At 48.6% G+C, this 13,697-nt stretch overlaps 1 protein-coding gene across 10 annotated transcripts in view; it reads right to left on the bottom strand.

Moving 5' to 3' along the window:
- MXI1 (MAX interactor 1, dimerization protein) overlaps window positions 1-13,697 on the bottom strand; it is a 66,448-nt gene that overhangs the window by 44,331 nt on the left and 8,420 nt on the right. For 7 of the 10 annotated variants that reach the window (XR_012662914.1, XR_012662915.1, XR_012662916.1 and 4 more), the window contains exon 2: window positions 11,201-11,333. Coding sequence is in view for 6 of the 10 variants with exons in the window: in XM_075108136.1 (XP_074964237.1) it covers window positions 11,201-11,333 (133 nt within the window). In the remaining 4 variants the exon portion in view is untranslated. Of the gene's footprint in view, window positions 1-11,200; window positions 11,334-11,988; window positions 12,431-13,697 lie in introns of those variants that run through there. The other 3 variants (XM_075108140.1, XM_075108142.1, XM_075108139.1) reach the window with 3 other exon arrangements.

Raw genomic sequence — 13,697 nt, 5'->3', positions numbered from 1 at the left:
CCAACAGAGAAGGGGACGCGGCCATACTGGCACCTGTTCCTGTTTATTCATCTTTGGAAAAGGAGAAATGGACCCATAGTCTGTTTTCAGCTCAAGGGGAAAAGAGCTCCTTCATGTGGTTCACAACCACAGAAAGTCACCTACGCCAGGTTTCTACACAGTATCCTGAAGGCCTCCTGCAATACTCAAGTAAAAACTTTAAAAGGTACACTGCACACTTCCCTTGAAGAAGTAAACGTCTTCCAAGCCACCTACAGTATTTACACAGCCCCTCTCCATTTGGTACCTGGTCCTCAAGATCATTATTTGTTTGCAACACTCTTCCCTAACACTTCTTATGCAAGGGGGACAACAGCAACACACAGAAAAGCTAAATGATTTTCCCAATGACATGCAAGAAGCCTGTGGCAGAGCAGGGTACTTGGGCTCCCTGAACCCCAGGATAAGGCTTGCATCATTTGGTTGCTGTTCTCAGGCATCCCAGAGAGGCATCTAACAAGGACATTCGTGCTATCTGATTCTTGGGTCAAAGACAAAAACAAACAAACAAACAACAAAAAAAAACCAACCCCAAACCAACTAACAACCACACAAACCTAAACCAGCCCTGATGTTTCAGCCACCAGCTGCCAAGTGAGCCAACCCCTCTCTCAAACACCGCTGTATGAGGTGCCAGAGAAGAATCTAAAATGAGAGCCAAGAGCAAAGTACTATTAGTTTACCAGTAAGACTCACCCAACAGACATATTGGGCATAACCGTTGGGTGGGGAAGCAACTGCAGCCTCAGTCTCAAAGAAAGCACTGTTCTGTTGGTGCATGTTATGCTTTTTCAGCACAAGGGAGGAAAGAGCAGGAAGACAGCTTTTCCCTGCCGAGCACCATGAGTCTCTTCCAGTCCCACAGCTGAGCTCCCCAAAACTAGAGCAACACCCTGATAAGCAGCACAAGGTGGCACTCTGCAGGGGAAGGGTTTTCCAAGCCAGGCCACACAACAGCAAGAATGTTGTTTTGCATTCACTACTGCAAACTGGGGCCAACAAAGAAGTCCCCAGCTGGCTTCCCTCCCTGCTATGCAGGCTGGGAACAAGTGTGCTGGTGTCCTGCGCCACCTGAGAACCTATGTGCAGAGGCTGGTCCTAGCTTCAAGTCCTAGGAGGAAACTGCCCCATCTCATACGCTCCCTCACACAGGGCCCTGCATGGCCAAGGGGAACTGGGTTTGCTGAACAAGCAGCTATTCAATATTTTGTTTTCTCCTCATTGTTCAACGTGTGGCCTCAAGCCAAGCCCTGCTCTGAATACAGAACCTGTGGTTTCCTTCCAGGCTTTCTGACAGGCTCACCGAGAGCAGCAGCTAGGCAGTTCACAAGCACGTTTACTATCAAGCATCCTCGCTTTCGAAATTGGAAGCTAAGGAACAGGGAAATCAGAGTTGCAGCTTCTCATCCCTCCAGGTGCCTCTGTGAAGGCCCCCAAGGGCCTGGTTTTCTGGGCCACTTTACATGTTCAAAGCACAACTCCTGCTGATGTCCCTTGCAGCTGTGCATCATCAGCACTTCTGCAGCTCAGATCCCAGGCTTGTACCTCAGAAAAATGACAACATGAGCAATAAACTATTTGGGGGTCTGCTGCAACAAGCTGGGCTGAAAGGGACGTGCTAAACATACAACAGGCTGCTGACAGGGTCCAGGAGTGAAGTGAGTTCTCCAGTGTGCTAAGGTCCTACAGAAACCACCTCCTTCCCTTCCCAGCGCACAGCTAACCACATCAGATGGGGCTGGTGCACACAGATCAGACACAAAGGCTGACGTGTGCTCATTTCGGGAGGTATCTTAGCCATTTCAGTGGAAAAACCCCAGCCCACCTCCCTTGGATATGCAGCAGTAGACATCAGCTATAATGGTTTAGAACTTGGCCAAATTCAGGTGGATTCTCACAGGCCAGGAAAAAGTATGTTCCTTGCCTTCATCGAGGCAAGATTCCTGTCTATGATCCATGATAAAAGAGAGTTTTGAGCTCCTTGGAGACAGACTCTTGACTTTTTATTTTTTTTTTAATACATTGACAAACCCATGCTTTTTAGGACCTGATAAGGAGAAATGTCAGGTGGCTTCACCATGGTACCTCCAAGCTCTCCCATGAACAGAGAAGAGCATGGCACAGAACGAGGACAGCAAAACACAGACCCTTCCTCACACTAATGTCACCTGCACGCTGTCTCCCAGGTCTCTCCCAAGTGCTACCTGGGAAGGACAACCTCCCTACATGATTGTCATAAACAGATCATTCAAAGCAAAATTAATTACTTAAGTAGAATGAGGCACAGACTTCACCCCCTGCTAACACCTTAATACCTCTGTTAACAAAGTTTTCTCTGTTGAATATTCAAGTGTATTACAAAGCAGGGTAAGGCCTGACACTGCAGAGAGTTCTATGTGGTCCCTGCCCTGCCGACTTCCAGAGGCTCCATGATCAGGGACTCAGCCTCTTCCGAGGCCACACCAGAACCGGTATCACAGTTGCTGGTACTTGCATGGCAGAGATATCGTAGTGATTCACAGAAAGAGAATAAAGACAGAGGAGGCAATTTTCAAATCTACCTAGAAAACTTAGGACCCTAAGCCTCATCATCTTTCAAACAGCCACAAGCTCCAAAACACCAATCCTGCTTCCTGAAAACAGGATTAGAAAAATGTGCACATTACCCCAATGTACAGATGGTGGGAACCATATAATGTACAGATGGTAGGATCCATGTAGGTCATCTAACCTGCCCAGATCTTTCAGCCTTTCGGCAGCAGACTCAGGAAACAATCCAAGGGCCCAGCATGCCAGCCCTCTGCCCTATACCATGCTTCTTCCCACACATAACATTACCCTTTCAAGGAAGATGGTCATATCCAGAAATAGCCTCAGCAATGTCATCTGCAGATCAACAGTCTGTTCGGGGAACATGTACTTCTCTGCAACACACATCTTCTGACCTAAAGAAACTGCCTTCAGATGCACTGGGGAAAATGAGGCTTTTTGAGTAAACGCCACCTGACTGAAACATACTTCTTCTGGAAAGAAACTGATGGCACTTGTATGGCTGTGGGCCAGGCCAGACTTTCTTCACTTCTCTTTAGACTTGTTATTTATCTCTCATGTTACAACTATACTGCTGCAATACTGTGCCTGGAGATGACGGGAGGGGAAATATACTCGAAAACAGGAAAATACATTAACACTACTGTTAGCTACACGTGCTATTTAGGAAACTGAGGCACAAAGACTTACACAGGCTGTAAAAAAAATTGGGAAGACAACCCAGATGTCCTGTATCTGTACTCTGTCAACAGGGACATACTCATCTATCACCTGGGAGATCCATGAAAAAGGAAGGCAGAATAAAATGGAAGAGCTCCGATTTCTTGTTCTTACAATTCTGGCTCACAAGCAGCAGCAACTAATATGAAGGCAGCGAGGTGGCTACCTCCCACCGCTCCCAGGTGGCCATGCCACTTGTGAAGCAGTTAATGAACTGCTGCAGTTTGTAGCCTAACGGTTCAAGGCAAACCAGATCTGGTGCCACGTTACCTTACCATATCCATACATTGCTTTACGGCTGCCCAAGCACTTGGGCAATGACAACTGGAGTAATAGTCTCAACAGCAATTCCAATGTCATCTGTTGCTTCCCATAACTTCTCCCTTCTTGATGGTGTAACAGATGGAAGGAGATAAAGAATAAGTGTTTGGAAAATAATCAACTTATTTATGCAGAGGAACTTTAATCAAAACTGAGGCAAAAGAATTGCTCTCAGTCCACATGCCTGCTTGTGACAGAGCAAGCAGCAAAGTATAAACAAGTAATTAAGATAATGTTGGAAATCATCTAGGCTACTTCAAGCTGGATTCATAAAGCAACAGAACTGAAGTGAAATCACTTTCATATCAGAGAATGGAAGTACAGTAGGGAGCACAGAAATGAGAGATGGGAATATATCCAGCAGGATGGAAAAAGCAGGCCTGTTCCCTCTGAGCTGATCAACAAGGCAGTGTCTCATGGAGAAGAGATACAGACAAAGGCCAGCCAAGTGCACAGCCCCAGAGACCCGCAGCCTCTGATCAAGAGCCCAGAACAGTCAACAAAAACAAATCCTATCTTTGTTGGTTCAAAGGGGGTAGGGAGTAGAAGCCAACATGCTCAAGAGGAGAACAAACAGAAGCCAGTCTTTGAATTTGGGCAGAAGTTTGTCAGGAGGGATCAGGAGATGATCAACAGCAGGAACTCCAACAAGCAAGACAATTAACTCAGCAGCATGACGTGGACTGCTCTGTTTGGGTCAGAAAGTGAAATAGATTTGAAAGCTCAATGAGGAGTGAGAGAAGAAAAAGTCAGTCTTACCTACGAACAGGGGAACAGATGGAGACAACCCTACAGGTGACAACCAATTCACTGTCAAGCAAAGGATCAGGTCAGGTTAAACAAAAGCATGAAGGATAACTCCCCGCATGTGTTGTGGATGAGGCATTACACAGAGAAGATCGAAAAAGGGTACAAACATGTGAAGAGGGGAGAAAAACCTCAAACACCTGACAAACAAGGAATACTACTTAAACTAGGGAACTGACTGTACATTTAATATAATGGGAAGAGAAAATGAGGAAATTCCAGAAACAGAGGACCACGTTTCGCCCAAATATCCTCCCTACTGTCTCAGGGCACCAATCTCTCTAGGAGCTGGGGCTAACCACCTTCATTTTTCAAAAGACCCTAAGCACCAAAATCTGAAGTTTATTGCCACTGTGCCAGCACTGCTATCAGTGATGCAAATCAACCCCTGGCAGTCGCAGCACAGCTCTACCTGGGCAGAGTGCTGCAACATGAACAGCATGAGCCCTGACTAGCAGTCCCACTGCTGCAAAACAGCATGCTCCTGTAGAGGCCTCCCCCAAATCTGGAAGGACAAAGGGACCGTGAACCTTCAGCCACAGAGAGCGACAATTCACAGCAGACAGGTGCTGCAGCAGTGAATTATGGCTAAGCTGCACATAACATCAACAACTGGGCCTGCTTCTAGTTTACACAAAGGCCTCTTTGCACAACTTGAACAGTCTAAAGAGACACAAATTACACTTTACACCTATTGAAGGTATCATAATATAAATTCAGCCCAGAATCATGGGTTTCTGCATAGACTCCTTGCCACACAGAACTCCCTATGCATGGCTGTATTACCTAATACACAAAGGAAAGCAGGAACTGCAGCTCTGCACGATCATCCCACTTGGAGGGCTATAAAATAAAGAGGGTGATAAAGGGGAACCCAGTAGGTTCTCCCATGGAAACTGCTAGATCAGCACTAGTGCTTTTGGAAGCCTCATTCCTCACTAAGGAGCAGGGTTTATGCTTCTCATGCCATTTACTGGCTTCACCCTCACTTTCTGTATTTTGCCTGGTAACCTGCCAGTTGTACTGCAAAGCCAAGCATCACTAAGAAGACACTGCATACAAAACCTCACCTAGGTGGGCTATTTTTTTCCCCCAAGTCACTGGCAGGATCTCAGCTCCCAGTATAGATCAGCAGAGAAAAGGAAAGGCACAACTTAGTGCCAGCAGGTTCAGAAACTCCAGCATCATGACTTGCTTGTCTACACTTGCAGGCTGCATTGGGGCCAAATTACATCAAATGGGCAGATGGGATGGGCAGAGGCTGAACTGAGCTATTTGAGTGCAGCCCTACCCACCAACCTGCTCTGATCAACTGTACTCCAGTGCAAACCTATAGAAGATAGTGGGATTTTAACAAGGGGTGATTCTGCGTCTCACGCATGGACCAGCATACCATTTTCCCAGTCTAACACTCAAACTGTCATTATGCTTTCTCAAAGAGGTCATGCTCACACCTAACTACAGTAACTATAGTCAACACTGCTGGCCAGTCCCTCTCAACATCTCTAACAGCGAAGGAATCCTTAGCAGCTCAGCCTTGTCCAGCTTTCCTTTCTTGAAAAATTAACTAGCATATTAATGTATACTCTCTACTGGAAGGCAAGATCCCATCTCCAACTCTTTCTAGACAAAATTTCAACAGCAGCATGAAGATTCCAGATAGTAATCACACTGTTTGTACATTATCGAAATGTGGCATAAATCAAAACCTGGCACAGCAAATCTCATCCATTCTCTGCTTTACACATGTGGATTTGTGCTATACGAAGCAAAGCCAAGTCCTGAGCCACGAATAGAGCTCCCAGGCACTACAAGGTTTGAGACAGAAAGCACAGTCTCTATCCCCACCATATATTACACAAGGGCCAGATTCTAACCCACCTACACACAGCGAGACAAAACTCAGCTCCCACTAGCTGTGGAGTAAGGTGTGATCCAGTGTAAGCACCAGCGGCTAAGAAAACCCAAAAGACTCCAAACAAATAAACAAAGTATCATCCAGAAACAAATAACAACTGACAAAGGCTAGGAAGCAGCAAAACTGCCAACAAAAAGCCTCAGAGACCAGTTCCCTGGGATGTGGGGAAAGGGGTAGGGGCTTTGTGCAGAAAAGTAGAACATGGGCTGACACAGCGATCTAGTCTTTCACAAACTTCTTCCACAAAGATAGGCAAACCACTCAGCTCCCTGCACCTCCCCTCCCCCAGTAAAATCACAATTAGAGCACTGTCCTAACTCCAGAGGCTGTAGGAAGGACTGAAAATTGCCAGGTACTCAGTCAACAGCACAATGTGGGGGCAGTGAACTTCCTCTGACAGAAAACGTAACATATTTTAAACTGTGCTTAAGCAAGTGTTCACCAACCCCCTTACTCCTCCCCTGCACAGCCAGGTACAGCTGCACAGCACTGCTGTTCTGGTAAATCAGGCTTTCTTGTGCACCAGACAGCCAAGGCTGACTTGCAGCTACGCATGCCACATCCTTCTAGCTTCTGCACCCTTGTTTGTGAACCTGTGGCACATGAATCCATCACCTGAGGCACATGAGGTACCTAATGCACACCTACCTGCCACCCCCAATCTTTGCTCAGGGACACTGTGAGCAAATTAAGCTTAAAGCCAAGTGTGCCTGAGGGTTTCAATAATACAGCCCCCACCCCATCCTCAAAAAACAGCCTTAAAGATTATGAGAGTAGAGGGCTACAGAGAAGATTCAGCACAAAACCAAGTGATGGGATCTAGAAGTGTGGGAAAAAAGTTTCAAAGAGGGTGGAGGAGATAGCAACAATAGAGGAAATGAGGAGCTGCATCACTAGAATAGCCAGAAGGGCAAAGAACCCGAGACACCCAGATTTTCAAGACACCATGTCCAAAATGCCTTACCATACCCATTACAGCTGCTGATTCCAAGCTCCGCCGGCAACCTGCTACTGGACTGTAGATGTCTGAAAGGCCTTTGGGAAGCAGCCTCAGACACAAGGGAGGATAATGGGAAGAGAGAAAAATGAAAGGAAAAAGAAACTGGACAGAGATCAAACCCTCCCCCATGGAACTCAGCAATAGATTCTTTGAGTGCTCTTAACAACACGGGCCTCCCGGGCAAGCTGAGGGCTCCTAGTGCTGCTGGGAGGGTGCTTGGCATTTCCCCGGGATCAGACCAAAAAATAACAGGCTTTTCTACATGCCTGAGAGTCTAAATAAAAACAAAACACAATGACAATCTAATATTGTAACGTAATATCAGATTCTGTTATAAATCTTAACTTCATTAAACTGATTGTATTATGTGGGGGGGAATCATTTAGCATCCCTGCTGTTTATTTTATTTCCTGCTGACACAACAATTTAAATTGATTAAAAAGTCTTCTCAATTATTTTCAAAAATGTATAAATATCAAACCAGTCTAATGCTAACTAATGATAATGAACCTTTCAAATAACTGGGTCTATTTAGAACTGCATATGTAGGGTCTGCAAGAGCAGTTTCCAGTGACATCAAATGCAAGTTAATGTACCCACAGAACTGTACTCCCAACATGGACCACTTCACTTCTCTAGCAAATTTCTAGAGCTCGGCTTCTTTCCCAGAATCATCTTCAGAAGGAATGGACATTAAATAAGTGATACTGTATGTTACAATAAATGTCTGCTAATTTTTTATCTCGGTCCAAAAACCAGTAGATACTTTTGCCAAGAGCAAATTAAAACAGAGGCAAAATTAAATTCGAATTTAATACAGGTTGGCTAATTGGTATGCTTGGTTTTTTGCTTTTAGCTATGTGTTAAATGGGATTTCCTTTAAAAAAAAAAGTTTCCCTTGTTTATTATGAACTCTTCATCATAATGATTCTGATTCTCCACATATTTTTGCAGGTGGGTAATTTTAAGTACCCAAATATCCCTGACTAATGCTAGACTGCCTATTTTTAAATATATTCTGGTTTTAACTCACAGCACGCAACACTAGGTCTTTAAAATACTCATGCAAAACACTACACATAGATAATGTCCCGAGGATTGCAGAGGGGAACCCCTCTGTAGCAATCTGCATGCTGCCAGTTGCATAACTGAGACAAATGAAGGAAGAGAAAACCTGAGCCAAAATATCCTTCTTTAAAAATGCATCATGTAAATTAGAAATAATGAAGCAATGTTTTCCCTCTTATCCGCACATCCCTGTTTGGGGTAGAAGAAAAAACTAATTTGCTGGGACTGGGAGACCATTATAGTTCTATAAGAATAAGATTTGCTCCACCATTGACATCCAGAGCTGGACTGCCTGTTCTGTTCCTCAGAACTTTCTGGGTGTTTGTGCCATGACAGCACAGAGCCTCTTGGGAAGAAAGAGCTGTCATGTCTGGGCTGCAAATGCTGAAGAGAAATACTTGGATTTAAACTATGAATTAAAGAGCATCTAGGCTCTGTAAATACCCTGAGCCACATAATCATGGATTATTTAGTTCAATAAAGACCAGCAACAATGCACACGTGTCAATTTCTAAAAGTGTATAAATAAATAAATAAAAAACAAACAAACCAAGCACAACTGTGCTTTGCAGAGGTAGCCTGAAAGACATTTTTACAAGATGTTTTTAAATTACAAGATCTGCGTGAGATCTAAATGCATAATTTCTCTACACTAATTAAACATTTTGAGACAAAAGTCATCTAAGAAAATCTCTTGTCCACACATGAAATATAAGGTTTGCCCCTCATCAAGGGCTTGATAGTTAGTTCACAGGCCATTCAAACTCCACTAGACAGAACTTACTGAATTGTCCCTTTGATTTTAACAGGAAGGGATGATACAGAGCCTTCCTTAAACAAGGCTGATGCTATACTCATCAGCACACAAAACACACTGCAGTGAATTTGGAGGCACCCTGAACTTCACAGTTGTCACTTCCCGGCACTGCAGCCATCTGGAAGACCTGCCATCTCCTACAGCAAGTGCAAGCTGCTACGACTTGCGCTAAAAGAAACTTCCATTTCCAACTGTGTGTTTAAGTTCTGAGCTCCCCAAAAGAACCACTCTGGTCTCTGCCTGGAGCAGACCTGACACTGGTCACTCCCCAAGGATGAAACAAGCGTAGGAGGCAACATACTGGGCAACACTCTCACTCTAAAGATCCAATTTGGACTCAGTATGACTTGCATAGTGAAGATTTTAAGTAAGACTAGAAAGTGCCTTTTGTGCCCCTCTGTTGCCTTTCCCCCCACATCAATATATTCAGCCTGTCGTGCTAAATGACCCAGTAGGCTGGTCTCAGCACAGAAAGGTGCCCTGTGAGAACTGTGCCTGGGGGCTCTGTGCCAGCAGGGCACACTGAGCACCCAGGCCCCAGGACCAGGGAGTGTGCTGCATCCCTCTCTAGCCTACAGGCTGCTGGTTTCGGTGCTAAGCAGCTCCTGAGGGGGATGTGCTTCCAGCCCTCCTCTGGAGAAGGGGAGGTTGCCATGACAAAGGCCTTTGAGAGAATGAGGTGTGGGATGGAAAAATAGTATGTGAGAAACCTAGAGGGAAAAATATGGATCTGAGTTCAGCATTGGCCATAATTTCCCAACACAAAGTCACTGGGATTTGGGACTTTGGTTCATTGGAAACAGTAAAGGGCTACAACTGCCCTGAGATCAGGAAGGGCTGATGAAGGAGGGAAGCAAATATAAACATGCAGCATACAAAGAGCTCAGGATATGCTGATCCTGTTGAAGAAAACTTACCCACAACAAGGTGTCCTAACATTACTTCAAACAATCTTTATTGTCAAATGCTGCCGAACCAGAATCAAAGGCAAGCAAAGGCACCTTTCCCCTAGGCCTTTATGGGTCCTTCCCAAGTGCTTTAAGAAAGCTTTAATCACCTGAGCCACCTGCCACCATTTTATGGATTGCACAGGTCTTGCTGCAGGAAAAGCAAGCTTGCAATTGCCTTTCCAAAATTATACTTTATGCTTCTGAAGTTTCTCTATCCCAGAAGGTCTCAACAAGGTCTGAACAATTGTACAGAAGGGAGCGAAAGAAAACACAAAGAACAGGAACAAGAGGGGAGAAGGCAGATCCTACCACAGCACCAAGTGATAGGCTTAATCCTGTTGTCTCTTCTAGATTTAAGAAACCAAGAAATATGGCATTGTATAGTAAGAGAAGTGGCAAAACCGTGGAGTTCTACAATTGTCAAGCAACCAGAAAGCTGGGAAATCCCACTGCCCTGAAAGGCAGCGTGAAAGACAGCTTTGTCTTCCTGAACTGAATTTTTAATATGTTGTATGTAGCAGCCAGTCATCTCCCTCTCTCCCATTTGTTGTAGGGGATCCATTTCAAAACATCATTTCCTTGCTTCAAATCATGCCTGTCATTTCAATCCCAAAGCACTCAGGCTGCACGTACGCTAGCCCTTAAAAGCAGTGACTTCTGGTTTGGAAAGACATCGGCTGTATATAATGGGAATAGCTATTGCCGACCTCCACCCTGAACCCTATGAACAGATCTCCCTATTCCCCTTCCCGCTGCAGCATCTGAGCCTTGGCACAGAGTCAGCTGGCAGCGCCACTTCAGACACAGCTCCCCTGTGTCCCCTCTGCTCTCAGCACTATAGATACAGAAGGGACACTGCACTTGTGTGTCCCACCTCTGAACCCCCCTGCACTCAAGACTCTTCCCATTTTCCCCGCAGGGTAAGTGTCTCCCCTCTGCCTCCAGCTTTCCTCTCCAGCTTCACCCTCCCAGCCAGCCCCGCACCCCACGCCTTCCTGCCCACATCGTACCTGTTAGCAATACTTGCATTGCTGCCATTGCCGCTGTGTTTCCTTGCCCGGCTCAGCCTCCGTGTGGGCCTTGGGTCTTGTAGTCCAGGACTTGGAACTGAGGGGAAGGTCGAGGCATAGCCATGTTCACATTCTGCATGAGAATCAACAGGCAGGGTGTGAAAAAAAAAAAAAAGGGTCATTTAAAAAAAAAAAAAGTCAGCAGGCAGGCCTCACCACTAACCCGTCAGCCTAGCTGGGGAGGCCCTTAACCACAACAGCTCGGGGAAATGACTGATGATGTATTCAGAGGGAAGCGGACTGGGAGGTGGAGAAAAGAGAGGAAGGGGAGTGTAAAGGCTCTGCCAACCTTGGAGGAAGGACAACACCACTCAAACACCTGAAAACATCAGAAGAAAACCTGACAGCCCTGAGAGCACCTTGTCTCCTCCTGTCCAAGCTATCTGAACCGGGCAAACCAGGCATATCTCACTGTACATCGAGGCCTCTGCAGAGCCTGCCACCCACCTCCCTCCCTCCTGCCCGCTGGGAAACTTTCACACCAGTCCCAATTTTCCTTCCAAAAAACGCATTCACCTCAGCCTCCCCCTCTCTGCAAAAACCTTCCACCTCAGCCACCACCTCCAGGAGGACCTGTCAGCCCTGTCCCTCACCAGACCCCTTGCTGTTCGATGACTGACTACCAGCAAACACTCGCTCCAACCCCCTTAGCCAGGGCCACTCTCACCCCTCCGCAGGGACCTCGACCCCCACCCCGCTCCCCCCACGGAGGGCTGTTATCCCATTACCTCTCTCCCTTCGCTCCAGATACTCGGCCGCCTCCAGCAGCCGCTGAATGTTGATCATCTGGACCCGCTCCATGGCCCCCAGGCCGGCAGCCGGGGGGCTCCGCAGCCCCGGCGACCCCTCCGCCCCCGCGCTCCCGGCTCCCCCGCTGGAAACGGGGGCGGCCGCGGCGGGGAGGAGCGAGGGATCGCCGTCTCTCCCCAGTCCCCGGGCCTCCTCACACCGACAGCCCTCTCGTCCCGGGGGGGGGGGCGGCTCTCCTGGGAGGGCGAGGGGTGGACGCACGGAGGCGGTGAGGTAACACGCGAGGAAATGCCGGGGGAAGGACCGGGACCGGAATCCTCCCGCCGCGGGTGGCAGCGAGGCGAGAGCTATTCCTGACCCAGACCCGTCCCTGCGCCCGGCCGAGCGCTGCCCCCACCCGCAACCCCCGCTCCGCTCCGGCCCGGCCCGCAGCCCCCCGCCTCCCCGCGCCGGTCCCGACCCGATCTACCCCCGCTTCGGACCCTGCCGGGATCCAACCCCTCAGCCCCCACCCGGGCTCACCCCCCCGCCCGGCCCGGCCCCTCAGGCAGCCCCGCGGCGGGACCGGCCCCTCAGGCCGCCCCGCCCCGCCGCCCCGCACCACTTTGTTTACCTCTGCCCGCCGCTGCCGGCGGGGCGGGGCGCGGGGCTGACGGGAAATGTAGTTCCCCGCTGCAGCCGGGCACCGCGGGGCGGAGGGCGGCCGGCCGGGGCTACCGCCAGGCCGCGACAGCTCGCCCCATCCCCGGCCGGGGCTGGCAACGCCCTCCGCGCCCCACGCGTGGGGGCCCAAAGCCCCTCGGGGCTACGGCTGCCTGCCCTCACACCCTGAGGTGGCCATGGCCAGGCCCTGAGGTGACGGCCCTGTGCCCGCCCAGGCCCTGAGGTGACGGCTCCGTGCCCACCCGGGCCCTGAGGTGGCGACGGTTTGCTCCGTCCTTCCTCCCCTGCTGCTGGCTCGCAGCCCCTGCTACATCAGTGGCGCAAACCCAGCGGCGCCCACAGCCCACGCACCCAGCTGTAAACGGTGGGGCGATGAGTGGGCACGGCTTCCCCCTCCCCGGGCCGGCGCAGGGCCAGCAGCCGCCGCCTCACCACAGCAGCCTGCAGGCCAGAGCTCCGCGCTCCGCCAGCGCGCTAGGGGCGACACGCACATCACCTAGGGGGCAAGAGGGGCCTCCTCCACCTCTCTCCTTGCAAACACTAGGGCTTTCTGCACATGGAAGTGCTGGGACTGTGGCAAGATTAAAGCAAAGAGAGGCTACATAGAAACGCTGCAGTCACAGGGTGGGAGCTTTCCGCATCTCACCTGTGGAGATGTATATAAAGACAAGGTGCCAGGCTCTGGGAAGTCACACCTGGAGTGACTGACACAGTGTTTCTGACAGGAGACAGAGGTGCAAGCACCGTTTTTTTAATGTGAACAAATTTGAAATTACAGACAAAAGATGTCACAGACAGCAAGCTCCCCATATTTGAAATTGCATGTGAACAAATAACAACAGTGAACATCTCAACATATCGCTCTCTACAACTACCCGAAAGGAGGTTGTAGCGAGGTGGGTGTTGGTCTCTTCTCCCAGGTCACTAGCGACAGAACAAGAGGAATCAGCTTCAAGCTGCGTCAGGGGAGCTTTAGATTGGATATTGGGAAAAATTTCTTCACTGAAAGAGTGGTCAGGCACTG

Source organism: Phalacrocorax aristotelis, chromosome 12 (assembly GCF_949628215.1).
Source record: "Phalacrocorax aristotelis chromosome 12, bGulAri2.1, whole genome shotgun sequence".
Classification (NCBI taxonomy): Eukaryota; Metazoa; Chordata; class Aves; order Suliformes; family Phalacrocoracidae; genus Phalacrocorax; species Phalacrocorax aristotelis.
The sequence above is the reverse complement of the archived record's forward strand: the minus strand, read 5'-3'. Positions and strand labels throughout refer to the sequence as shown.